This window comes from Anabrus simplex, chromosome 1, assembly GCF_040414725.1.
Source record: "Anabrus simplex isolate iqAnaSimp1 chromosome 1, ASM4041472v1, whole genome shotgun sequence".
Lineage (NCBI taxonomy): Eukaryota > Metazoa > Arthropoda > Insecta > Orthoptera > Tettigoniidae > Anabrus > Anabrus simplex.
Genome location: NC_090265.1, coordinates 294,964,742 through 294,991,421, shown reverse-complemented (window position 1 = coordinate 294,991,421; position 26,680 = coordinate 294,964,742). Strand labels below are relative to the sequence as shown.

Sequence of the window (26,680 nt, the reverse complement as noted above, 5' to 3'; positions counted from 1 at the left end):
GTACTAAACATAGAGCAATAGAAATGTCCCTTTAAAATGATTTAACAATTCATGTTATACAATTATTGTAAGTTGTCTCTCTCGGTCTTAAGATGATAACTACACTACACTGAAACATGTAGCACCTCTTCTCTCTTTTAGTGAAAAACACTACTGTTTATCTTCTAACATGGGACTTGATAGCTGAGTAAAAGTTTCACTTGCTTCTTACTTAAGCGGCAGCAGTTCGAATCTTGGCCTCAGCATGTGGGATTTTTGAATTAATGAGGCAGATCCTTGCGGTTTGGTTTCTACGTAAAACTATCAGTTTTGTGGCGATGAACACTATATCAACAGTGACGTAACGCTTCAAGCTCAATTGTTTTCTTTATCTTCTAGTACATTGTGTTTCTTTTCTAATTTCTTGCCATTTTGTGTTATTTATTTAATCTCATATTTCCATATTTTTTCCTTCTATCTAACGAGTATTTAATCATTGTGCAATATTGCAGTAAACTCGAATGAACATTATTCTACGGTGACCGACTAAAGTACCCAAGTGATTATTTAAAAACTATTTGGACTATTCCGAAAATTATTTCTAAATTAATCTTATTTCTATATGTTCGCAGCTACAAGAGAACAGCAAAATTGATCTCTGAACGCTTCCGTGATCGACCACAATCAGCTCTAGATACCGCCATCTTCTGGACGGAATACGTCATTAGACATGGTGGTGGAGCGCATCTCCGTTCCGGAGCAGTGGACATGCCCATGTACCAATACTTGTTACTAGATGTCATAGCAGTGATTATATTAGGTCCAGTTTCTCTGTTGGTCCTTATGTGGTTCATGTGTAAGAGAACAGCAAGGTTTATCTTTGCTTCTGAAGAGGACGAGAAAGGTGTTTCTAAAAAGAAAGCTTAGTTGGAATTATAAGTCTACATAGGTCTCTAATTTTATTAATGAAAGTGACAAAAATTTCAAGACTGATTTTTATAAATGTTGTTAACATGGTGAACTTACATTCAGAAAATTATGGTTAAGGAATCATCTGTAGTTCGAGAAACATTTCAAATGTACAGATAAAATCACAAAGTCATGTTGGTACGCCTTTTAATTTTTAATATACCTGAATTTACAAGTGACCAGAAAGGTCCTGAATATTACAAAAAAATTTAAGAATCAATAGCCTGCCGCAGTTATGAACAAAAGAAAAGAAAGACAAATTTGTTATTTACAGCGCGTTGTGTGCGGGATGAATGTAAATGGGGTCACCACATCCTGAAGGATCCTTTCAGTGCTGTGAGGGTAACACTATTTTGGAATCCAATGAATAAAAATTACAGTTGGACTGTATTAATCCAATCCTGTTACATCTTCTTCCTCTTACAACTATACTGGAACCTTATCTATATAAATAAATTTGTAGGGAGTCCGCTGTCTGTAATTTCATTTATTTTGTCGTCTGTTCAGATATTTATCCGTTTTAGGTCAACTCAAGACTGTATCAGTGGTTTTTAGCTTTCGTGTCTGCTTGCCCGTATTTTGTTCGACCGCTGTTCCACCATCACAGCGAAGCGCCTGGATAGATCTCGACCAAACTTCATATATAGAGTATACTCACCCAGGAGCAGGTTTAGATATGCATATAATTTTAAAATCACTTATTAGACTGCGATTTTATAGTAAACCATGACAGGTTTTTCAATTTTCTCTTAAACTATTGATTTTCTGTAAAATCCGAACACCTTATGTGAAACTTCTCTTCATTTTAAACACATTGTATGTACATAATTTCACTTACTCTTCGAAAGACCGAGAAAATTCCTATTTTCAGCAGGTTTCATACCTGACCGACAACGAACCTGCCAGTTACCATGGCAACGTCTCTAGCTGCTTGTCAGCAGTAAAGTAACGTAAAGCTATTAATTTTCGTCATTATTCCCGTAAACTCGTGGTTTTTCGTTGCGTAGAAGACGAGAGAGAGTCGACAAGCTTCCATTCTGCGGCATATTTGCGGTATACCTTGGGGGTTACAATCCTCTTCGAATAGAACAAAGGGAGGATGTTCATATTTCAACAGTATTGTGGACCGTTAGGCCATTACTTCGAACCTTAAGGTGTTTTATGGCTTTTGCTATAAATGTTACTGTATTTCTCTTCTACTTCCATTCTCTCCTTTTATTTCTTGCCTCTGCCTTGCATCTTTAGGCTTAAGTATTCACACCGTAAGTCATCTTATATAAGAATCCTGCGCCTAAATTTCTCCTCTGTTACCGCTTACTAAACTCATATAATCGCAATTTAGTGACAGACAATTCATTTTTGTAATACATTCACTTCCTTTTAGATTTAGACAGAGCTGTATTTCTCGATTATAATCAAAACCCCTACTCGATTCTGACTGGTATTAGGGAAAGAGGCCTGTCTTTGCGATGAAAACTCCACATCTCCATTGTGAATTGCAGAAAGCAAGTGAGCCTGCCATTATGCTAGGAACTCCCGAACTCGATTGTTAATTGTGGTAAGAAACGTGGCCAGCCATTTTCATCAAAACTTCCCCTTATATCTCAAACAACGTATGGGGTCCTCCCAGTGGTGTTTCTAGGATAACGCTATGAGAAATGCAATTTAATATAATCTTGCTCACTGCGTGTACAGCAATTTACGTAGAAATCCGAAAACAATGAGGAATATAGTAGCGAAGCACGGGTACATTTCCTGGTGTAAAATATTCCCTCAAGTGTTAAAATAACTCATAGCATATAAGTTTTCAATTGATACGTCCAAACATAATTAAGTACTAGCAGTTTCCCGCTGGCTCCACACGCAATGTACTGTATGGTGTTGTTCGTTACTATCCCCACGGATGTATTTGCAAAGTTTCGAGTTAATGAAATAAAGCACATGATCTGCTGTTGTAATGGAATGTAATATTATGTCAACAAATCACTTGAAAATACATCACACAAAGAAATTGAATTAAACGTTCCTTGGAACAACACTACGCGCCGAACTGTTAAAAAGTCCTTCACAAGTCTTCGTCATGGAGACAAATGTACTCATAACTTTTCTCAGAATCTGCCAATTTATGCTGTTATTACCTCAAAAGAAAGCGCCTGATCCACTGAGTGTTTTTAGTCCAAAACGAACTGCGTACCTCAATTAGAACGAAAGATTTAATTGCTTCAATGAGAAAAAAATGTTGAAGATGTGGGACGTCAAATTGAATGTGCACTCATAACTTTACCCAGAATCAACCAATTTGAATAGTTGAGAGCTAAAATGAAAGATCTTGATCCACTGAGTGTTCTTAGGTCAAAACGAACTCCGTATGTCAAATAGAGCCAAAGAAATGGTAGCTTCAAATAGACAAAAAATTGAAAATCAAATAATTTGAGGAAGGCGAAAGTTAAGTGATTTATAGAGCCTGATGACAAATCTGTGCCTGAATAACTTTCAGTTAAAAATGAAAGAAATCGACCGGATAGAATGCCCGTACTGACTGACTTTAGTTTTCATATTTTTTTAAAATATATAGATAGGTAATCCAAGGCATTGCAAGAACTACTTTTACTCGTTCTCGGAGTCCGACTCGTTGGCTGAACGGTCAGAGTACTGGCCTTCGGTTCAGAGGGTCCCGGGTTCGATTCTCGGCTGGGTCGGGGATTTTAACCTTAATTGGTTAATTCCAATGGCACGGGGGGCTGGGTGTATGTGTTGTTTTCATCATCATTTCATCCTCATCACGACGAGCAGGTCGCCTACGGGAGTCAAATAGAAAAACCTGCACCTGGCGAGCCGAACCCGTTCTGGGATAACCCGGCACTAAAATCCATACGACATTTTATTTTTACTTGTTCTCGGAGAACGTAATGTGTTGAAGTTTCATTCTTAGTTGTTTTTACAAACTATAGTTATTCTGGGTGGAGGTGCTCCGTTGTGCAGGGAAATCATTCGGAGTATCGTCCCTCACAAGCGCAATAAAGCAGCCTGTTTAGGTGACATATTCCAAATATTCCAATGAATATAGCGTGATAATTATTTTAATGGAAAGCAAGGTAAATCAGGAACGTAAATGTGAGCCGAGAAGCTATCCAAGGAGGGGTACCTCCGACAGTGGTTCCACATCCATGATACGACAACTATACTGCGTGAAATGAGAAATAAGAAAATATGTTACATGATGTTCACCAACCTTCTACGAGTTCATGGCAGTAGAAAAAGACGAAGATTATTTCATGGAAGGTTGTTGTTTTACTTGTATTAAGGGAGAAAAACACAGGATTATTAGCCTTTAGACTATCATTTCAGTAATGTGGAAATAGTTTATGGAATAACGAAGAAAATATAGTTGTAATTACCCAAATTTTAAAAAATAACGCTATACCAGAATATTGACATTATGACACTGCAGTATAATGGAAAGCAATGAAATTTTGTCCGCATAAGCCTTGTCTTTCCTCTTTTGTTTGCGAAGATAAATAGTGAGTGCAAATTGGCTTGAATTCCAGTAGAATAGAGACTTTGGCCAGTAAATTGAAATGATTAATTAAAAAAATATGACTTTCATTTAAAGTTCGAGTTTGATCTTTGTACGTTTATTTCCACCTTAGTCCTATTTAGAGAACTAGACAAGTACAGTTGTTTTAACACTCTGCTAATGTTTGGATGAAAACATCAGATTTTCCTCTGACCAAGCCATATATGTATGCGATACAATAGCTTCGCTTTCTGCTTACATAGTCTACTGAAGTCAATTATTTTCAGATTCAGAATAAAGAACTCTTTACTGACATTCGAGTCCTCAGCTATTGTTTATAGATTTTCAGATGTCTTCCAGTCTTATTAGGCCCGCAGTAAAGATGTAAAGATACGTACTGATAAATAATTTATTCTTATTATTTCAGAAATTCAATGATACTTTTAGGATCGGTGAAAGAGTGTTGGAAATGTGTATACTTGCTGTAAAATGAATTCTTGTCCTTCTTACACATCTCACATTTACTTTCTTAAGTATGGTTTGATACTTCCCTCTAGAAGATTTGGTAGTTTGTAGGTTGATCTAACACTCTTTGATTTCACATTATTTCGAACAGGTCTTTGTTTTTATCATCAGGTTATATTAAATTAAACCATTTTTTTTTCAAATGTTTCCTAAAGGCGGATATAACACTTTATCTCATAATATTGTACTGTTTTCTTGTTCACCGCATCGAATTCACTCTACCGGAGACAAGTGAGATATTTAGGAATATTCTTTATATTAAAAGGAGGGACCGAGTAAGTTGGCTGTGGAGTTCGAGCCATGTAGCCGTTATCCTGCATTCGGGAGAGTATGTTAGAACTGTTTAACACCAGGTTGTACCTAAATTATTAAGGTCACATTGTAACTTCCTTCCCAGTCCTAGCCCTGTCCTACCCCATCGTTTCAATAAGGCCTGTTTAATCTTAAAGAAAAATGTTAGAAGGAAGCACTTGTATACACTGACTGACAGAGCAAATGCAACACCAAGAAGGAGTGGTTCGAAAGGGATGAAAGTTGGGGAACAAACAGAGACGGCACGGACGAATAATTGATGTTTATTTCAAACCGATATGCAGGTTACACAATGCGCACGGCATCGACTCAGTAGGATGTAGGACCACGGCGAGCGGCGATGCACGCAGAAACACGTCGAGGTACAGAGTCAATAAGAGTGCGGATGGTGTCCTGAGGGATGGTTCTCCATTCTCTGTCAACCATTTGCCACAGTTGGTCGTCCGTACGAGGCTGGGGCAGAGTTTGCAAACGGCGTCCAATGAGATCCCACACGTGTTCGATTGGTGAGAGATCCGGAGAGTACGCTGGCCACGGAAGCATCTGTACACCTCGTAGAGCCTGTTGGGAGATGCGAGCAGTGTGTGGGCGGGCATTATCCTGCTGAAACAGAGCATTGGGCAGCCCCTGAAGGTACGGGAGTGCCACTGGCCGCAGCACATGTTGCACGTAGCGGTGGGCATTTAACGTGCCTTGAATACGCACTAGAGGTGACGTGGAATCATACGCAATAGCGCCCCAAACCATGATGCCGCGTTGTCTAGCGGTAGGGCGCTCCACAGTTACTGCCGGATTTGACCTTTCTCCACGCCGACGCCACACTCGTCTGCGGTGACTATCACTGACAGAACAGAAGCGTGACTCATCGGAGAATACGACGTTCCGCCATTCCCTCATCCAAGTCGCTCCAGCCCGGCACCATGCCAAGCGTGCACGTCTATGCTGTGGAGTCAATGGTAGTCTTCTGAGCGGACGCCGGGAGTGCAGGCCTCCTTCAACCAATCGACGGGAAATTGTTCCTGTCGATATTGGAACAGCCAGGGTGTCTTGCACATGCTGAAGAATGGCGGTTGACGTGGCGTGCGGGGCTGCCACCGCTTGGCGGCAGATGCGCCGATCCTCGCGTGCTGACGTCACTCGGGCTGCGCCTGGACCCCTCGCACGTGCCACATGTCCCTGCTCCAACCATCTTCGCCACAGGCGTTGCACCGTGGACACATCCCTATGGGTATCGGCTGCGATTTGACGAAGCGACCAACCTGCCCTTCTCAGCCCGATCAACATACCCCTCGTAAAGTCGTCTGTCTGCAGGAAATGCCTCCGTTGACGGCGGCCTGGCATTCTTAGCTATACACGTGTCCTGTAGCACACGACAACACGTTCTACAATGACTGTCGGCTGAGAAATCACGGTACGAAGTGGGCCATTCACGAACGCCGTGTCCCATTTATCGTTCGCTACGTGCGCAGCACAGCGGCGCATTTCACATCATGAGCATACCTCAGTGACGTCAGTCTACCCTGCAATTGGCATAAAGTTCTGACCACTCCTTCTTGGTGTTGCATTTGCTCTGTCAGTCAGTGTATTATTAAGAAACGTTCCACCAATATGATTAATTCATAATCCCTGAAGATGGTTTGCCATGGTTTCCCATTTTCACACCAGACAATTCCTAGGGCTGTACCTTAATTAAGGCCACGGCCGATTCCTTCCAACTCCTAGGCCTTTATTATCCTATCGTCGCCATAAGACTTACTGTATCTGTGTCGGTGCGACGTAAAGCAAATATAAAACCCAGTATGATGCATTGAATTAGTCAGTTCTTTTAAAAGATGGGATTATATTATATTATATTATATTATATTATATTATATTATATTATATTATATTATATTATATTATATTATATTATATTATATTATATTATATTATATTATGTGGTGGGAGTCACAGTCTAGAGTTTACCTGAATATATATTTGCATTGTATCCCTTGTAGAAGTATTACGATCGACTAAAGACTAAAACGTGTCAGTGGACTCATCTTGCATATTGTTCATGTAACATTTTCAGAAAGAAGAATAAGAATATACCTTCATTCGTTATCATGTAACCTACCATTATACTTAATACAGTTTTCCCGTGGTTCTTTGTATGAGATTAAACATTATTTCTGAAATATGATAGTAACCTTTGGTCTACTTTCTACAATAGATTTCCATAACATGTGAAAGTTATCAACCTAATGCAGACATGGTAATTTTAGGATCAAATGATAAGTGGTTATTGAAGGCATTCACGAGGACTAACTCCTATTATTGAAGTCTTATCACTGAACTCATTGACACATTCACTTGGACGTAGGCGTTCTGTTCCCAAGCGAGTGAGTTTGACCCTGACTGAGAACATTGGCATTTGAGTGTCATTAAAGTGTCATTAACACCGCGTCGCTGCCTTACGAAATTCTGTGGGACAAACTCTCGACATACTGGCGCATTGACGAGGCTAGCAATAATAATAATAATAATAATAATAATAATAATAATAATAATAATAATAATAATAATAATAATAATAATAATAATAATAATAATAATAATAATAATAATAATAAATTTTAGCTCATTGAGTTCGTAAGCACACCGCATCTCACCTGCAGTGTCTTGAAAATGTTCACCACATTTTGCGTGTTTTCAGAATCCATCCAATAAAAAAACAACTTTCAGCATCAAATTTCAAATCTATCTTACATATTGCACTTTATGGCAACATCATAAAAAATTGTTGGACCGTTTTGGAAGGTGCACTTCCTTTTTACGCGTAGTCATTGTATAATAAGCACTAAACATTATGAACTAAGACGGGCGATCGCTCTCTGTGAAATTCTTGTAAAAATAATCTTTAAACGTTCAATAAGATTTTTCGGAGGAAATAGAGTTCTTGGTCAAGAGTGACACACAGAGTGTTACCGACAGCCGTAAAGCGCATGCGGGTACCGAACTCTGCAGTGGTCTTGGATGCCATATATCATTGTTAAGGATAAATTCGGACCGTGCATAATAAGCCTATTTATATAGTACATATTTTGTTTTTCTGTTCGTGATTGTAAATAATTATGATATATTAATAAAATAACTCCAGTACATAATGATCACGTAGTTGATATTTAGAATAAATTAATGTTCCAGAAAGGGAGTGAGAAAAGTCTGATAGTAACATATTAAAAATAAATATTTTTATTTACGCCGTTCCAGCGATGTAGAAGTAGTGTGCCTGCCTCTTACCCAGAGGACCCGGGTTCGATTCTCGGCCAAATCGGGGATTTTTACCTGGATCTGTGTGTTGGTTTGAGGTCCACTCAGCCTGATTACAATTGAGGCGCTATCTGACGGTGAGATAGCGGCCCCGGTCAAGAAATCCAAGAATAACGACCGAGAGGATTCGTCGCTGTAGGCCTTCAGGCTGAGCAGCGGTCGTTTGGTAGGCCAAGGCTCTTTGGGATTGCTGTGCCATGGGGCTTAGTTTGGTTTCATTTACATGTTTCGTTGTTATAAAAACAGTTTTCCACTCATGATGTTTTTCTGAAAATTGTTTAAAATTTCACACAATGGAGTAGATTTAACTGTGTTTCTGCACGTTCTGCCTACATAAATTATATTTTATCTATCATTTAATATTATTCATCATTTGTATTAGCGTGGTTTTGATGTCGTAATAATATCGCCTCTAAACTTGACGCACGTATGGTTGAAACGGAAGATGAGCTTTTAAACGAGCCAAGCCAAATTTGAGCGTTAATCGCAGTATGTATTTAAATAAATATCTACTGACTTGATTTACTTACAATTTTTCTTACTCTTTGCCTATATATTCCGCTGTGACACTGTCTACTTCCTATTGTTTAAATCTAAAATGTGGCAACTTAAATAGCGTGCTCGTTTGTCGACTATCACAAAGCTGTTATGCAACCGTACTATCTGAAACTATAGTGCGCAGCAGTTCTTAGTTACTAAAGTAAAGTAAAGTTACTAGAGGAAGTATTAATGTAAGGAACAACGGTTTAACCCACCGTTAAACGCGCGCTCTCTTGTAACACCACTACACGCGCGCGGACAGACAGTCCGTAATTGTTTGTAAGCTTCCATTCTTTCATTTCAATTCTTTTTCCAAGAATTCCTTATTTCTCTCTTTTGTCAATCTATCTTACATCGTAAATACTTTATTTTGATTTTATTCATACTGATAAATGTATATATAATATACATTTACAAGAACATGTCTGTCCTCTAGGGTAAATTCGAAGTTATCAACTGCAAATCACAGGACTTAGCAAGACTAATTGTAAATTAACAATGATTGGTTTTTAATTTACTTCTTGGAATAAAATTGTAATCGTTATATTCCATTAATTGATGTATATCGCATTGGAGAAATCACGGCGTCGTGGTGTTCTTGCCATGGAGTAAGTGGATTTCATGTCAACCACCTTATCAACGCCCGACTTCGTGTCGTCATAGAAGGTAATAATGGAGGGTTTTGATCCATCTGAATCGTCATCAATAGAATGGTCTTCATGGAAAGTAGATAGAACCAATACAACTTTGTATTTTCTTGACTTGTATGATACGAGGGTATATGTAGCGATTTGTGCATGTTACGATTTCTTGTAGCATTTCGTCGGTAAAGAACAATTAGAGAGCTTCAACTGGCGTCTCAGCATTCGTGGAAACTCTTACTACTCCAGGCAAGTGTTTTATAATATTATGTTCAAGTTGCCTGACCCTTCTATTACGGTTCATTACAGGCCGATGATTCCACTGGGTCCCCGTCATTTCCAACATACATTTCATGATGCTCACTTTCAGACACGTCCTCTTCACCCGTGCTCTTAGAATTTCGATCACTATTGTTTACGACGCCCCGATCACTATCATCACTTGCACCAACGTCGTAGTCATCCAACCACTGCTCGATTTGATAATAACTCTCGGAATAAATCGCGCCAACTCCCTGGAAAGAGGACGCAAAATAATTATTCATAGGTCATTTTTACTATCGTGTTTATCCCACTGTAAATAATCACAAGTAGAAAATATATCAAAATGAGCCCACTACTACACTTGTAGTTAATAAAAGTATATAATTTTATAATAAATTGTAACGGAAGAATGGATGACTTGCCAAAAGAGTGAGTAAGATTAACAACTCATCAACACACGCCTGCGGACTCAGACTCCGCAAGTTTGCAGTTGACAACTTAAACGTCTCTAATCAACAGCTCGGCGATTACTCAGACATTCTCACACCGTCACGGCCTTTGTATTGTTGCAGAAGGAAGCTACAAGAAGGCAGCCCGTTCTGCCTTGCATTTTTGGCCTATGATACCAAAGAATAATAAAGTGCGGACTCTCACTCCGCGGCGCGTGTAACGGAGGGTTAAATTTAGTTTGATATTTTTCTCCATTGCCCTCAGTACAGGTACCATTCCTTTAAGAATTGTGCAAACAAACTTACGTTATAACCTTCAGTAAGGTCACTGACATACGGATCAACTAGTGTGTTATACAACTCTACACTATAAGAGAACTAAATGACGTCTGACTGTCTGTCTGTCTGTCTGTTTGTCTGACGCTTAAACACTAAGGTCAATAGCTGGACAGATATTCCTAACTGGTACTGTGCAAGTAAGCCACGCCGAGCACATGAGGCGTCCTGTACGAAAAGACATAGTCGTTGTGCGTGTTTAACTAAGTTACAGCGAAACGAATGCGTACTTCAAGACAGAAGATTATACGTGTGAATTACTTTTAATGTCATTATTTTCAGGTTGCAAATGTCAAAGTAAGAAACATTTTATCCAAGATGAAATCCCGAATGACGGAGATGAAATATTTGTATGATTGTACGATTGTCAAGATGACAGTCTGAAATAAGAGAAGAAGCTAGCGGATCCACGAGGGAGGAAGGCGTGTCAACAATAGATCTGTGAATTACCACCATTATGTAGACTGTGCCTTCTTTGCTACGTCACTGTTCCATCTGTTGGCGTGGTCCATTTGACCAAATATTTCTTTCAATATTGTAAATATGTGTAATGTCAATGTTTCATTCACGAGTGAGTAAACGATCGCGGAATCAGCGATATTTGCGTTCAAATAGTGTCACGGAGTTTGTGGGGAGTAGTGTGACGGTTATATCCTTGTCAGGACGTTTTATTATTTTCTTGTATTTGTTTTCACACCCGAAATGCCAGGGGAAAGTTTCTATGGAGACCGATTGAAAAGTGTGAAGTCAATTGTTGTTTCTGGGAGACTTTGTGTGTTCCTAAATTTAAATTCATTATGGTTTGATACCTTAATTGTGTAGAGACATTTCCCATGTCAGTATCTGTGAATTTTTTAAATATTAAACGCCTCAGAGAACATGGCTATTTTTTAATTGCGCCATAGACGTTTAATTTCCGTGTGTCCAAGAGTTTTGTAGACGTGAGGTGGTGGTGGTGGTGATTATTGTTTTAAGAGGAAGTACAACTAGGCAACCATCCTCTATATAACACTAATCAGAGAGAAAAATGGAAGGGGCCCGACACTTCGAAAAATGAAGGTATCGGCCAAAGAAATACAAGGGCCACGAAGGGCGTGAAAATGAAAGACTCCCTAGCCCTCGCAAACCTAATAGCGTCGGGGTCGGAAAAGAACAAGAGTTGACCAAGGGAGGTCGAATAGGATAGATGAAAGTGAGGAGCCTGGCACAAATAAGTGGAAGCAATGCCAGGACTCGGCTAAGAGCCCCGTGGTTGCCAACCCACGCTCCAAAGTTCAGAGCCCCTGAGGCCCCTTTTAGTCGCCTCTTACGACAGGCAGGGGATACCGTGGGTGTTATTCTACAGCCCCCACCCACAGGGGGTTTGTAGACGTGAGAGTTTAAATTTTTCCTTTTGTAAACGTAACGTTATCGGGTGTTGTCATCGTATAATTAATGGTGTAGACCAATATCTAGAAGGTAGTGTCAGTAAATTGTGATTGATAATGTAGAAACTTGTCTAGGTAGTCTTAGGTCCAGGTTTCAATCCGTCCGTCATATTGAGAATGTGAGGGTTAACACGTAGGTTCTGCATTGCCTAAAATAGCATGTTTTGGAGTTTCACGTTCGATACCGTAGGTATCGTTTTTGAGGAGAAGTTTGGCACAGGCAGTTAGGTCCTTTAAGCTAGTGTTGTAGTATTTGTTTTCAAGGTTGAATTCTGAAAGTGTCGTGGAAGAAGTAATGCTGAGATCTTGTGTCGGAAAGACTCGATGATTTTGTGTCGATGAGTGATGTGGTTGTGAGTTAGATTTTATGTGAGGTGACTGATCATTTTGTCAAAATCATAGCAGTAACTCATTTTAATAGTCTGAATTCAATCCTTTCGCATATCCAATGACTTGGTAGACATCATCATGAGCTAGGTGTAACTAAGGCAAGAATCACATCCTTGATACTTAGAAATTATTCTGTGTCTAATTTTGTGTCTAATTTTGCTGTCAGAAAGAAACAGTTTGCTTGCCTGTGGATCAGATCTCAGTATGAACGGTCAGGTAGAATGAATACCCGTCAGCTGATACTATATTAATAGCCACAGAGGGGATTTGGAGAGATTTGTCGAATTTACGTTTATACCTCAAGTGAAACATGGCTTGTAATCGATTCAAAATGTATTTCATTGGTAAGGAAATAGGTATTTGTCAATATTTCATGGGAAATGATGAATTTTAACGCTCCAGTGTTCGTACTTTTGGAATTGTTGGTGATAAACGTAGAGATATCTCACTTTCTCGCATAATAGAAGGGTGAAGCGAAATTCGCGCACTCGGGCGTCGCAGCGCGACTCCTCACATGCCAGTAATAAAAAAATGTCTGTCACAAAAGTTCGTCCTGCGAGTATATCCAGCAGAAAAAGGAAGTTGAAAAGTGGCAATCTGGCAACACTGTAATCACGGTAGGGTAACTACCTTTGTCAGCACACTTTACACGTACTGTACAGGTGGTACAGTGGGTAAAGTTTTGGGTTAGCATGCAGAAGGTCGAGGGGTCGATCCTCGGTTGAGGAGTATGTTTTTAATTTCGTAAATGTAGTCCAGGTGGTATGGTATCTGGCATCTTAATCGTCAACAGCGATTGTAGCAGGTCCTCTAGAAACCATTTGCGCTTACTTACTAGGATCCTAGAAATGGACGAACAATCGTCTTCATTGGTCAGCTTTGAAAGGCGCCCTTTCCACGTCGTGGGCGTGAATTTATTCGCACCACTTCATCTACTAGATGCGTTACAACGTGTTCATCATCATCATCATCATCATCATCTGTTTACCCTCCAGGTTCGGCTTTTCCCTCGGACACAGCGAGGGATCCCACCTCTACCGCCTCAAGGGCAGTGTCCTGGAGCTTTAGACTCTTGGTCGGGGGATACAACTGGGGAGTATGACCAGTACCTCGCCCAGGCGGCCTCACCTGCTATGCTGAACAGGGGCCTTGTGGAGGGATGGGAAGATTGGAAGGGATAGACAAGGAAGAGGGAAGGAAGCGGCCGTGGCCTTAAGTTAGGTACCATCCCGGCATTCGCCTGGAGGAGAAGTGGGAAACCACGGAAAACCACTTCGAGGATGGCTGAGGTGGGAATCGAACCCACCTCTACTCAATTGACCTCCCGAGGCTGAGTGGACCCCGTTCCAGCCCTCGTACCACTTTTCAAATTTTCGTGGCAGAGCCGGGAATCGAACCCGGACCTCCGGGGGTGGCAGCTAATCACGCTAACCACTACACGACGGAGGCGGACTTACAACGTGTTCGGCGTTCCAAAATTTTGTAAATGTACGGTACATGTGGTCCGCCTCTGTGGTGTAGTGGTTAGCGTGATTAGCTGCCACCCCCGGAGGCCCGGGTTCGATTCCCGGCTCTGCCACGAAATTTTGAAAAGTGGTACGAGGGCTGGAACGGGGTCCACTCAGCCTCGGGAGGTCAACTGAGTAGAGGTGGGTTCGATTCCCACCTCAGCCATCCTGGAAGTGGTTTTCCGTGGTTTCCCACTTCTCCTCCAGCAAATGCCGGGATGGTACCTGACGTAAGGCCACGGCCGCTTCCTTCCCTCTTCCTTGACTGTCCCATCCAATCTTCCCATCCCTCCACAACGCGCCTGTTCAGCATAGCAGGTGAAGCCGCCTGGGCGAGGTACTGGTCATTCTCCTCAGTTGTATCCCGGACCCAAAGTCTGAATCTCCAGGACACTGCCCTTGAGGCGGTAGAGGTGGGATCCCTCGCTGAGTCCGAGGGAAAAACCGACCCTGGAGGGTAAACAGATTACGAACGAACGAACGATACATGTGACCTAAGAAACGGTGTCTTACTGTATTACAGTATGTAATGTCCGATGGAAATTACCAAATAAAAAATACGCTTCAATCTAGGATCGAACCTTCGACCTCCTGAATGCTAACCCAAAACTCTATGCACTGCAGCAACCGTACCGGACGACTAACGTGTGCTTACAGAGGTATTTACCCTACATATGGTTACAGTGTTGCCAGATTGCCACTCTTCAACGTCCTTTTTCTGCCGGATATACTCGCAGGACGAACTTTTGTGAGAGACATTTTTTTATTGCTGGGAAGTGAGGAATCGCGCTGCGACGCCCGAGTGCGGGAATTTCGCTTCATCCTGTATACTTTTATGTTTCAATTTCGTCTTAGAGCGATGATTCCTTTCTTTGTTTAACGTGGTGCTGGAGATGTTTGTCAAATTGTTAGTTGTTAGATAGAGGCCCGGATGTTTGGTTCGTGTAAGAGGTCAGACGAACGGCGCAGCAGGTCCCCTCACCCTAGATTTGTAAAGTATTACCTGGCATGCTCAAGTCACTTGTTCTGCATGAAGCTCTATGAATGGAGGGTGGCGTACATTAGTCCAAGGGAGTACCGAGGTAATTGTACATATTTAGTGTGGATTTATATTATTATGGTTTTGATTTCATACTGTCCTATGGAAAGTTATTTTTTGGGAATTTGTCTTAGAGGTTACCTACTACGACACTGCGTTTTATAATAATGTATTTTGGTATTGCTTAGATTTAATATGGAAACAGTGACATAGCAAAAGCAGTACCTGGTAGTCATCACACAACAGTTTTGTTTCTTACAGGCACTTCAAGAAATATAGGACAGACAACAAATTTAATAAGAAAGATCAAAGCAAATATTTCAAACTAATAATAAGATTAACTAGATTCATGGAAAACCATTTCTCCGATATTTAATAGTTTGTTCTAATCTCTGTGTGATTGATTCAATTATTTTATATACTTAACTTGATTGGATAAATCTCAATTTGAGTGATAAAGTAGATCCAAGTAATTATGTTGATTGTTGACCTGGAAGTTTTAGATTTTATATTTGTGGGGAATTAAATTCAGCAAATTAAATTTCATGGGATTGTTCGACTTAAATGAACATAGTTTGTGAAATATAATGTTGAACATTTGTTATATTTTGATATTTTTAGTTTGTTACCATAAGAAGTACGGAAATGTATTAAGTGATCTTCAATGATCATGATCCATGTTTGGGGGTCATATTGGCCATCAACGTCGTAACTTACATCTTGTTGGCCATCAGCTTCACTAACTTAAACCTTGCTGCCATCAGCCTGAGTGACCTAGATCTGTAATGTGATATTTGGTAGAAATCGGTCCATGACAGAGTTTTAGGTCACTCCGACTCAATTAAGGGTCCATGCCGCGTAACCGGTATCCTGTAAAGCTGGTGGGATCCTCAACAGCTCTGCCATCAGCTGTAATAGATGGCCTAGGCATCACTGAAGAGGCGTACTAGGGAAATGAGGAGTGAGGTAGTATCCCGTTGTTTTCCTCACCAAGCCAGGAGTTGCTATTACATATCAGTCTGCCAAGCCCACTGAAATGCACGCTCTAACCGATCCCATGAGCAACATTTTCACACGATTTATAGCAGGGACTGGCCGCATAAGGATTGGCATTACTAGCATCGCTCATACCTCAGTCACTTTCATATTATCAAAGCCAAGGATAAAACAGAGACAGATCTATGAAAGTATCAAAGTTGTTCTAGCCCATACCAGAAGACATAGTGCACTGTAAACACTAGGTCGTGCCAGCAAAGACATACCACGCCTATTGGACGACATTAATTATAACAAGAGTCCCGAACATGATTCACGAGAGCTGGACTGCCATGAGTTGGTTGTCCAACTACTACTGTTACTATTAATTTCAGTCACACAATTACTCTTGAAATTATGTGAACGCAAGCTACTATAGTTAGTGACGAAATGGTAAAGCATGACTCTTAGTAATATTCTTAAGGCGTGGGGTTATAAACTCACATACCTGGAAACATACAGACAAGGATAAGGATTGATATGCTGCGGATGCATTCCCATAATAAGGATTAAACTTTAAAATATAATTCTATATATCTATATTATAAAATAGCTTGTCCTGACTGACTGACTGATTCATCATCGCCGAGCCAAAACTACTGGACATAATGAAATGAAATTTTGGGGATAAGTTCATATTAAGATGTAGGTGCTCGCTAAGAGAGAATTTTTGGATATTCCGTCGCTAAGGGGGTGAAAAGGGGGGTGAAATTTGAAAATGAGTGAATCTATATCTCAAAACTTTAAAAGTTTACAAATGTAAAAATTGGTATTTAGAATCTTCTTTAAAAATAAGGCAATACGTATTTTTTTGTTTTCAGAAAATCCCAATAGGAGGGGTGAAAAAGGGTGAAAATGGGGGAAAATGGGTTGAATGCCTTTAATCAGGATACCGGTTCTTATATCTCAGAAACTGAAGGTATTACAGACCTGAAAATTGGTACTTTTGATCTCTTTTAAAAATAAAGATACACGTATTTTTTTTTGTTTTTGGAAAATCCAATTAATGGAAGTGTGAAAAGGGGGTTAATTTTTTAAATCAGTGTATCTATATCTCAGAACTTTGAAAGTTTACAGATGTAAAAATTGGTATTTAGAATCTTCATTAAGAATAAAGAAACACGTATTTTTTGTCTTCGGAAAATCGCAATAGGAAAGGTGGAAAGGGGTGAAAAATGGATTGAATGCATTTAATGAGGATACTTATATCTCAGAAACTGAATATATTACAGACCTGAAAATTGGTGTTTTGGATCTCCTTTAAAAGTAAAAAAACACGTGTGTTTTTGTTTTTGGAAAATCCAATTAATGGGGGGGTGAGAGGGGGTGAATATTTAAAATTTAAAATATTTAAAAATCACAAAATTTTTAAAGTTTATATATGTAAAAAATTTGTATTTAGAATCTCCTTTAAAAATAAAGAAACACGTATATTTTTGTTTTCGGAAAATCCCAATAGGAAGGGTGGAAAAGGGTGAAAAATGGGTTGAATGCCTTTAATGAGGATACTTTTATTTCAGAACCTGAAGATATTACAGACCTGAAAATTGGTATTTGGGATCTACTTTAAAAATAAAGAAACAGGAATTTTTTCGTTTTTGGAAAATCCAAATATGGGGGAGGGGATGAAAAGGGGAGTGAATTTTTAAAATGAGTGTATCTACATCTTAAAACTTGAAAAGTTTACAGATGTAAAAATTGGTACTTAAAACCTCCTTTAAAAATAAAGAAACATGTATTTTTTGTTTTCAGAAAATCCCAATAGGAGGGGTGTAAAAGGGTGAATAATGGGTTGAATGCCATTATTTTAATCAAGCTACTGATATCTCAAAAATGAAGATGTTACAGACGTGAAATGTGATATTTGGATTCTGCTTTAAAGTAAAGAAACACGGTTTCTCGAAAAATCCAATAAAGGGGGGGGGGGTGAAAGAATTAAAAAATTAATTGTCTTAATTGTATGAGGATACTTACGCCTAATAAAAACCAAAGTTGTTACAGACGTGAAAATTCGTATTTGGATCTCCTTTAGAAACAAAGAAAAACGCGTTTTTTGGGGGGGGGGGGAATCATCTTAGTGGGCGGGTTTGAAAAGGAGTTGAATTCCTTTCATGAGGTCACACAAATCAAGAGTGGTGATAATTGGTATTTAGGAGATCGTTTACTATTAAAGAAACAAGGTTTTTGCCGGAAAATTCAATTCGGGGGGGGGGGGTGAAAGGAAGTGAAAAAAGTGAATTATTTTTATGGGGATACTTATATCTCAAAACTGAAGGTAATAGACGTGAACATTGGTGTTTGGAATCTCCTTTAAACATAAAGAAACATGCCTTTCTGTTATTTTTGTGTGTGTGTGTGGGGGGGTTAATAAACTTAACGGCCGTGGGGTGTAAAAGGAGGTGAGAACAGTTGATTTTACTGTTCATAATGTACTTATAAGGAGCCTCCGTTGCTCAGGTGGCAGCGCGCCTGCCTCTCACAGCTGGGTTATGTGGTTCAAATCCCGGTCACTCCATGAGACATTCGTGCTGGACAAAACGGAGGCGGGACAGGGTTTTCTTCGGATACTCCGGTTTTCCCTGTCATGATTCATTCCAGCAACACTGTCCAATATAATTTCATTTCATTTATCATTCATGCATTATCCATTGCCCCAGAGGAGTGCGACAGGTTTCGGCAGCCGGCAAAATTCCTATTGCCGCCGCCAGATGGGGCTTCATTCATTCCATTCCTGACCATGTCGAATGACTGGAAATAGGCTGTAGATTTCCGATGTACTTATTCTGATCATAAACCGATCATTATTAATGTTTCCTGGGTTCGTTTTCAAGAGCCATCTTTTTCTTCGGAGAACGTTCTTAGATTACAGTACATTCTCCTGGCATATAAATAAAAATTTAAACACCTTTGAAATAAACGATAGGAATGAGATTGACCGTCCAATTGTTCACCTCTATAATAAGGTCAACAATGCACGGAATATGTCATTCGTATCACCAGAAATCCCGCACACTTGGCTACGCGCGACAATAGTGCTGGTCACATTGTTAACAATGACAGTGGCAGCAGATGTAATTTACCGCCAAGTAGCTGTCTTGCAGCTTGCTGTGGGGTCCAGAACATCTGTAATAATAATAATAATAATAAGAATAATAATAATAATATTAATAATAATAATAATAATGTTCTGGACCGTCGTCAAATGTGCAGACCGCGCTGGAAACGGGTCCTGGGCGGGTAATGACTAAGAATGCAGTCTAGCCGCGGGTTCAGTACCGCCAAGGCACCCAAGAGGACACCACGCCGGATCTAATCAAGGATTTGATCAATATTAAAAATTATTATAGGAAAAGATGGCAAAGATTTAGGGACCCAACTGAGCGGGTGGAATACCTGGACCTAGCCCGGGAAGTACGAAATCGATTGCTGGAAAGAAAGATTGAAAAATGGGAGGAAACTTGCCGTAATCTATTAGAAAACGAGTCAGATCGCGAATTTTGGCGGATTCTCTCAGATAACCAGTCAGATCGCGAATTTCGGCGGATTATATATAAAACAATAAGCATTCAATTGTAAATTTCAGTATAATACCGTAGCGAAGCACGGGTATCTTGCTAGTATATATATATATAACTTGTCCTGACTGACTGTCTGACTGACTGATTCATCATCGCCGAGCCAAACCTACTGGACATAATGAAATGAAATTTTGAGGATACATGTATAGTACAATGTAGGTGCTCGCTAAGGGGCGATTTTTGGATATTCCTTCGCTAAGGGGGGGGGAAAGGGGGTGAAATTTTAAAATGAGTGTATCTATATCTCAAAACTTTAAAAGTTTACAGATGTAAAAATTTGTATTTAGAATCTTCTTTGGAAATAAGGAAACACGTATTTTTTGTTTTCAGAAAATTCCAATAGGAGGGGTGAAAAGGTGAAAAATTGGTTGAATGCGTTTAATCAGGATACCGGTACTTATATCTCAGAAACTGAAGATATTACGAACTTGAAAATTGGTACCTTTGATCACTTTTAAAAATAAATAAACACGTATTTTTTGTTTTTGGAAAATCCAATTAATGGTAGGGAGAAAAGAGGGTGAATTTTTAAAATGAGTGCATCGATATCTCAAAAATGTTAAAGTTTACAGATGTAAAAATTGGTATTTAGAATCATTAAAAATAAAGAAAAACGTATTTTTTTGTTTTCGGAAAATCCCAATAGGAGGGGTGAAAGGGGGTGAAAAACGTGTTGAATGCGTTTAATCAGGATACTTATATCTCAGAAACTGAAAATATTACATACCTGAAAATTGGTGTGGGATCTCCTTTAAAAATAAAGAAACACGAACTTTTTTGTTTTTGGAAAATCCAATAAATGGGGGGGGGTGAAAAGGGAGTAAATTTGTAAAAAGAGTGTATCAATATCTCAAAACCTTTAAAGTTTATAGATGTAAAAATTGGCATTCAGTATCTTCTTTAAAAATAAAGGGACAGGTATTTTTTCGTTTTTGGAAAATCCAAATAATGGGGATGGAAAAGAGGGTGAATTTTTAAAATGACTGTGTCTACATCTTAAAATTTGAAAAGTTTACAGATGTAATAATTGGTATTTAGAATCTCCTTTAAAAATAAAGGAACACGTATTATTTTGTTTTCTGTAAATCCCAATAGGAGAGCTGTAAAAGGGTGAATAATTGGTTGAATGCCTTTAATGAGGATACATATATCTCAGAAACCGAAGATATTACAGAACTGAAAATTTGTATATGGGATGTCCTTTAAAAATAAAGAAACACGTATTTTTTGGTTTTTGGAAAATCCAATTAATGGCGGTTAAGCAGGAGTGACAAATTGGGGTGAATTTTTTGAACGACTATATCTACAGAATATCTGAGAAGCGTAAAATGTTACAGACGTAAATAGTGGGTATTTGGAATGTGCTTTAAAAGTAAAGAAACACGTATTGACGGAAAATCCTATGAAGGTTGACTTAATTGTATGAGAATACATACATCTAATAAAAACTAAAGTTGTTATAGACGTGAAAATTGGTACTTGGATCTCCTTTAAAAACAAAGAAAAACGCGTTTTGGGGGTGAAACCAGTTTGGGGGGACGGGAGTGAAAAGGAGTTGAATTCCTTTCATGAGGACACATGCATCAAAAACTGAAGTAGTTAAAGTCGTGACAATTGGTATTTAGAAGATCCTTTACTATTAAAGAAACAAGTATTTTTTGTCGGAAAATTCACTTGGTGGGGGGGGGGGGGGAGTGTGAAAGGAAGTAAAAAAGAAGGTAATAGACGTGAACATTGGTGTTTGGAATCTCCTTTAAACATAAAGAAACACGCCTTCTTTTAATTATCTTTTTGTTGGGGTTAAATAAACTTAACGGCAGTGGGGTATAAAAGGATGTGAGAACTATTGATTTTACTGTTCATAATGTACTTATAAGGAGCCTCCGTTGGTCAGGCGGCTAGCGCGCCCGCCTGTCGCAGCTGGGTGCCGTGGGTCAAATCCCGGTTACTCCATGTGACATTCGTGCTGAACAAAACGGAAGCGGGACAGGATTTTCTCCGGATACTCCGGTTTTCCCTGTCATCATTCATTCCACCAACACTGTCCAATATTACATTTCATTTGTCATTCATCGACCATTGCCCTAGAGGAGTGTTTCGGCAGCCGGCACAATTCCTATTGTCGCCGCTAGATGGGGCTTTATTCATTCCATTCCTGACCCTGTCGAATGACTGGAAACAGGCTGTAGATTTTCGATTACTTGTTCTGATCATAAACCGATCATTTTTAATCTTTCCTGGGTTCGTTTTCAACAGCCACCGTTTCCTTCGGAGAACGTTCTTAGATTACAGTAGATTCTCCTGCCATATAAATACAAATTTAAAAACATTTGACATAAACGATAGGAATGAGATTGACCGTCAAATTGTTCACCTCTATGATAAGGTCATCAATGCACGGAAGTGTGTCATTCGTATCGCCAGAAATTCCGCACACTTGCCTACGTGCGCCAATCGTGCTGGTCACATTGTCAACAATGACAATGGCAGCAGATGTAATTTACCGCCAAGTAGCGGTCTTGCGTCATGCTTTGGGGTCCAGAACATCTATAATAATAATAATAATAATAATAATAATAATAATAATAATAATAATAATAATAATAATAATAATAATAATAATAATAATAATAATAATAATAATAATAACGGTAATGTTCTGGACCGTCGATAAATGTGCGGACCGCGCTGGAAGCGGGTCCTGGATAGGTAATGACTAAGAATGCAGTCTGGCTGCGGGTTCAGTACCGCCAAGGCACCCAAGACGACACCACGCCGGATCTCCCGAAGGATTTGACCCATATTACAAATGCTTATAGGAAAAGATGGCAAACATGTAGGGACCTATCTGACCGGGTGGAATACCTGGTCCTAGCCCGGGAAGTACTAAATCGATTGCTAGAAAGAAAGATTGAAAAATGGGAGGAAACTTGCCATAATCTATTAGAAAACAGTCCAGATCGCGAATTTTGGCGGATTCTCGCAGAAAACGAGTCAGATCGTGAATTTCGGCGGATTATATATCTAAAACAATAAACAGTCAATGATAAATTTCAGTATAATACCGTAGCCAAGCACGGGTATCTTGCTAGTACAAAATAACTTGTCCTGACTGACTGACTGACTGACTGACTGACTGACTGACTGACTGACTGACTGACTGACTGACTGACTGACTGACTGACTGACTGACTGACTGACTGACTGACTGACTGACTGACTGACTGATTCATCATCGTCGAGCCAAAACTACTTTACATAATGAAATGAAATTTTGAGGATACATTTATAGTACAAGGTAAGTGCTCGCTAAGGGGCGATTTTTGGGATATTCCGTCGCTAAGGGGGTGAAAAGGAGGGTGAAATTTTAAAAATGAGTGTATCTATATATCAAAATTTTAAAAGTTTACAGAATTGCAAATTTGTATTTAGAATCACCTTTAAAAATTAAAAAAAACAATTATTTGTTGTTTACCAAAAATCCCAATAGGAGGGGTGAAATGGGGTGGAAAAGGGGTTGAAGACCTTTAACGAGAATACTTATATCGCAGAAACTGAAGATATTACAGACCTGAAAATTGGTACTGGGGATCTCTCTTAAAATATAGAAACATGTATCCTTTTGTTTTTGAAAAATCCAGTTAATGGGGGATGAAAAGTGTTGTGAATTTTTAAAATGAGCGTATCTATATCACAAAACTTTTAGAGTTTACAGATGTGAAATTGGTATTTAGAATCCTCTTTAAAAATAAAGTAACATATATTTTAGCTTTTAGAATATCCAATTAATGGGGGGGGGGGTAAAAAGGGGGTGAGTTTTTAAAAGGACTATATCTGAAAATTATCTTAGACACGTAACATATTACAGATTTCAAAAGTGGTATTTGGAATTTCCTGTAAAAGTAAAGAAACCATAAGTATTTTTTAAGGGGAACTGAAAAAGGGGGTAATTTTTAAAATTATCGTAACTACTGTATATCTCAAGACCTTAACATGTTGTAGACGTGAAAATTGGTATTTGGAATCTCCATTAAAAACGAGGTAACACGCATCCTTGGTTTTCAGGAAAAACCCTTAACGGGGTTATTTGTATGAGAATATATATACCAAAAAATTCCAAAGTGTTACAAACGTGAAAACTGGTATTTGGAATCACCTTTAAAAATAAAAAGGCCCATATGGCGGTGGATCAACTTGGTGGGGGGGGGGATGAAAATGGTGGTTAATTCCTTTTACGAAAATACATATATCTCAAAAACTGAAGATGTTAAAGTCCTGATAATTGGTATTTGGAAGCTCTTTTAAAGAAAAGGGCACTGTTTGTTTCTGGAAAATTAACTTGACTGGGGAGTGTGAAAGGAAGTAATAAATGATATTTTTTCTGGAGAAACTTATATCTCTAAACTAAAGGTTGCAGACATGGAATTGATATTTGGAATCTCCTATAAAAATCAATAAACACGCATTTTTTGGGTGGGGGAGATCAACTTAACGGGCGGGAATTGAGTGAAAAAGGAGTTGAATTATTTTTCATCAGGATACTTATACCTCAAAAACTGAAGATGTTATAGACATGAAAATTCGTATTTGGAATTTTCCTTCAAAGCAAAGAAACACGTAATCTTTTGTGTTTGGAAAATCCACTTGAGGGGGTGAATTAATTTAAAAAAATTAGTTGAATTCTTTGTATGAGGAAACTTATATCTAAAAAACTAAAGATGTTACGGGCGTGAAAATTAGTATTTTGAATCACTTTTAAAAATAAAGAAACGCGTATTTTGGGAGAGAAATCATCTTGGGGCTGGGGCGGTGAAAATGGAGTTTAATTCCTTTTCATGAGAATACATGTACCGGTATCTCAAAACTGAAGATGTTACATTTGGAATTTGGAAGCTCCTTTATAAATGAACAAGTATTTTTCGTTTTCGGAAAATTCGCTTAAGGGAGGAGGGTGAAAGGAAGTGAAAAAGTTAATTCTTTTTATGGAGAAACTTAGAAAAAATCTTAAGGTTACACACGTAAAAATTTGCATTCGGGATGTCCTTTAAAAGTAAAAACACCCATTTTTTGATGGGGGGATCAACTTAAGGGGCTGGGGTGAAAAAGGAGTTGAATTATTTTTATGAGGATACTTATATCTCTAAAACTGAAGATGTTAGAGGCATGAACATTTGTGTTTGGAATCTTCTTTCAATGTAAAAGAACACGTGTTCTTTTGTCTTCGGAAAATCCACTTAACGGGGGTGAATGAATTGAAAAATAAGTTAAATTATTTGTATGAGGAAACCTATATCAAAAGCTAAAGAAGTTAAAGAAGTGAAAATAGGTATTTGTAATCTCCCTCAAAAATAAAGAAACACGCACTTTTGAAGAAAGGGGAATCACCTTAACGGGTAGGAAAAGTGGGGTGGGGGTGGAAAAGGAGTTGAATTCCTTTTATGAGGATACTTATATCTCAAAAAAATTAAGATGTTACAGACATGTGAAATGTTTCTTTGGAATGTTCTTTCAAAATAATGAAACACGTAATCTTTGGTCTTTGGAAAATCCACTTAAGAGGGTGAACGAATCGAAAAATTAGTAGAATTCTTCGTATGAGGAGACATATATCTCAAAAACTAAAGATGTTAAAGACGTTAAAATTGGTATTTGGCATCTCCTTTAAAAATAAAGAAACACGCACTTTTGAGAGTGGGAATCAGCTTAACGGGTAGGAAGATGGGGCTGAAAAAGGAGTTGATTTACGTTTATGAGGACACTTATATCTCAAAAAATGAAGATGTTACAGGCGTGAGAATTAGTATTTGGAATTCTTTAAAAATAAAGTAACAAGCATTTTTTTCTTCGAAAAATCGACGTAAGGGGTGTGGTGTTGGAAATAAGTAAATAAGGAGCTGAAATAGCCTATCTTTTTGAGGATATTTTATCTTAAAACTGAAGCTATTACAGACCTAAAAGTTGGTATTTGAATTTGCTTTCAAAATAAAGAAACGTGTACTTTTTTTTTTCGGAAAGTCCACTTCAGGCGGGAAAGGTGTGGATGAAGTGAAGAAGAAGAAGCTGAATTTTTTAAGAGTATACATTTATCTCAAAAGATGAAAGTGTTACAGACGTACGGACATGAAAACTGGTATTTGGAATCACCTTAAAAAATTATGACCGAGCTCGATAGCTGCAGTCACTTTAGTGCGGCGAGTATCCAGTATTCGGGAAATGGTTGGTTCGACCCTCACTGTTGGCAGCCCTGAAGATGGTTTTCCGTAGTTTCCCATTTTCACACCGAGCAAATGCTGGGGCTGTACGATAATGAAGGCCACGGCCACTTCCTTCCCACCCCTAGCCCTCTCCTCTCCCATCATCGCCATAAGACCTATCTGTGCCGGTGCGACGTAAAGCAAATTGTAAAAAAGTAATAAAAATAATGAAGCACAAATTTTTGTTTTCGGAAAATCCATTAAGGGGCTGAAAGGAATTGGAAAAGCGGGTGAATTTTTAAAATGAGTTACTGGTATATCTACATAATATGTAAAAACCTTAACATGTCAGAGACAAGGAACTTGGGATTTGGAAAGTCGTTTCAAATTACAGGAACATGTAGTTTTTTGTTTTCGGAGAAGGCACTTAACGGGGGATGAAAAGAAGTGAAATATAGTTGAATTATTTTAATGGGGACACTTATATCTTAAAAACTGAAGGTGTTACAGACGTGAAAACTGGTATTTGGAATCTCCTTTAAAAATAAAGAAACAAGTATTTTTGTATTCGGAAAATACGCTTAAATAGGGGTGAGGGTGGGGGAAGGCCTTGATCAATGGGTTGAATTCTTTTTACGGGGATACTTATCTACATCTCAAAACTG

General features: G+C 38.8%; 1 protein-coding gene across 2 annotated transcripts in view; it reads left to right on the top strand.

Moving 5' to 3' along the window:
* LOC137496886 (UDP-glycosyltransferase UGT5-like) overlaps positions 1-1,085 on the top strand; it is a 44,598-nt gene extending 43,513 nt beyond the window's left edge. For both annotated transcript variants that reach the window (XM_067134791.2, XM_068231091.1), the window contains exon 5: positions 612-1,085. In XM_067134791.2, the coding sequence (XP_066990892.2) occupies positions 612-906 (295 nt within the window). In that variant the 3' untranslated portion in view covers positions 907-1,085. The remainder of the gene's footprint in view (positions 1-611) is intronic.
* Positions 1,086-26,680: the final 25,595 nt, after the last annotated feature.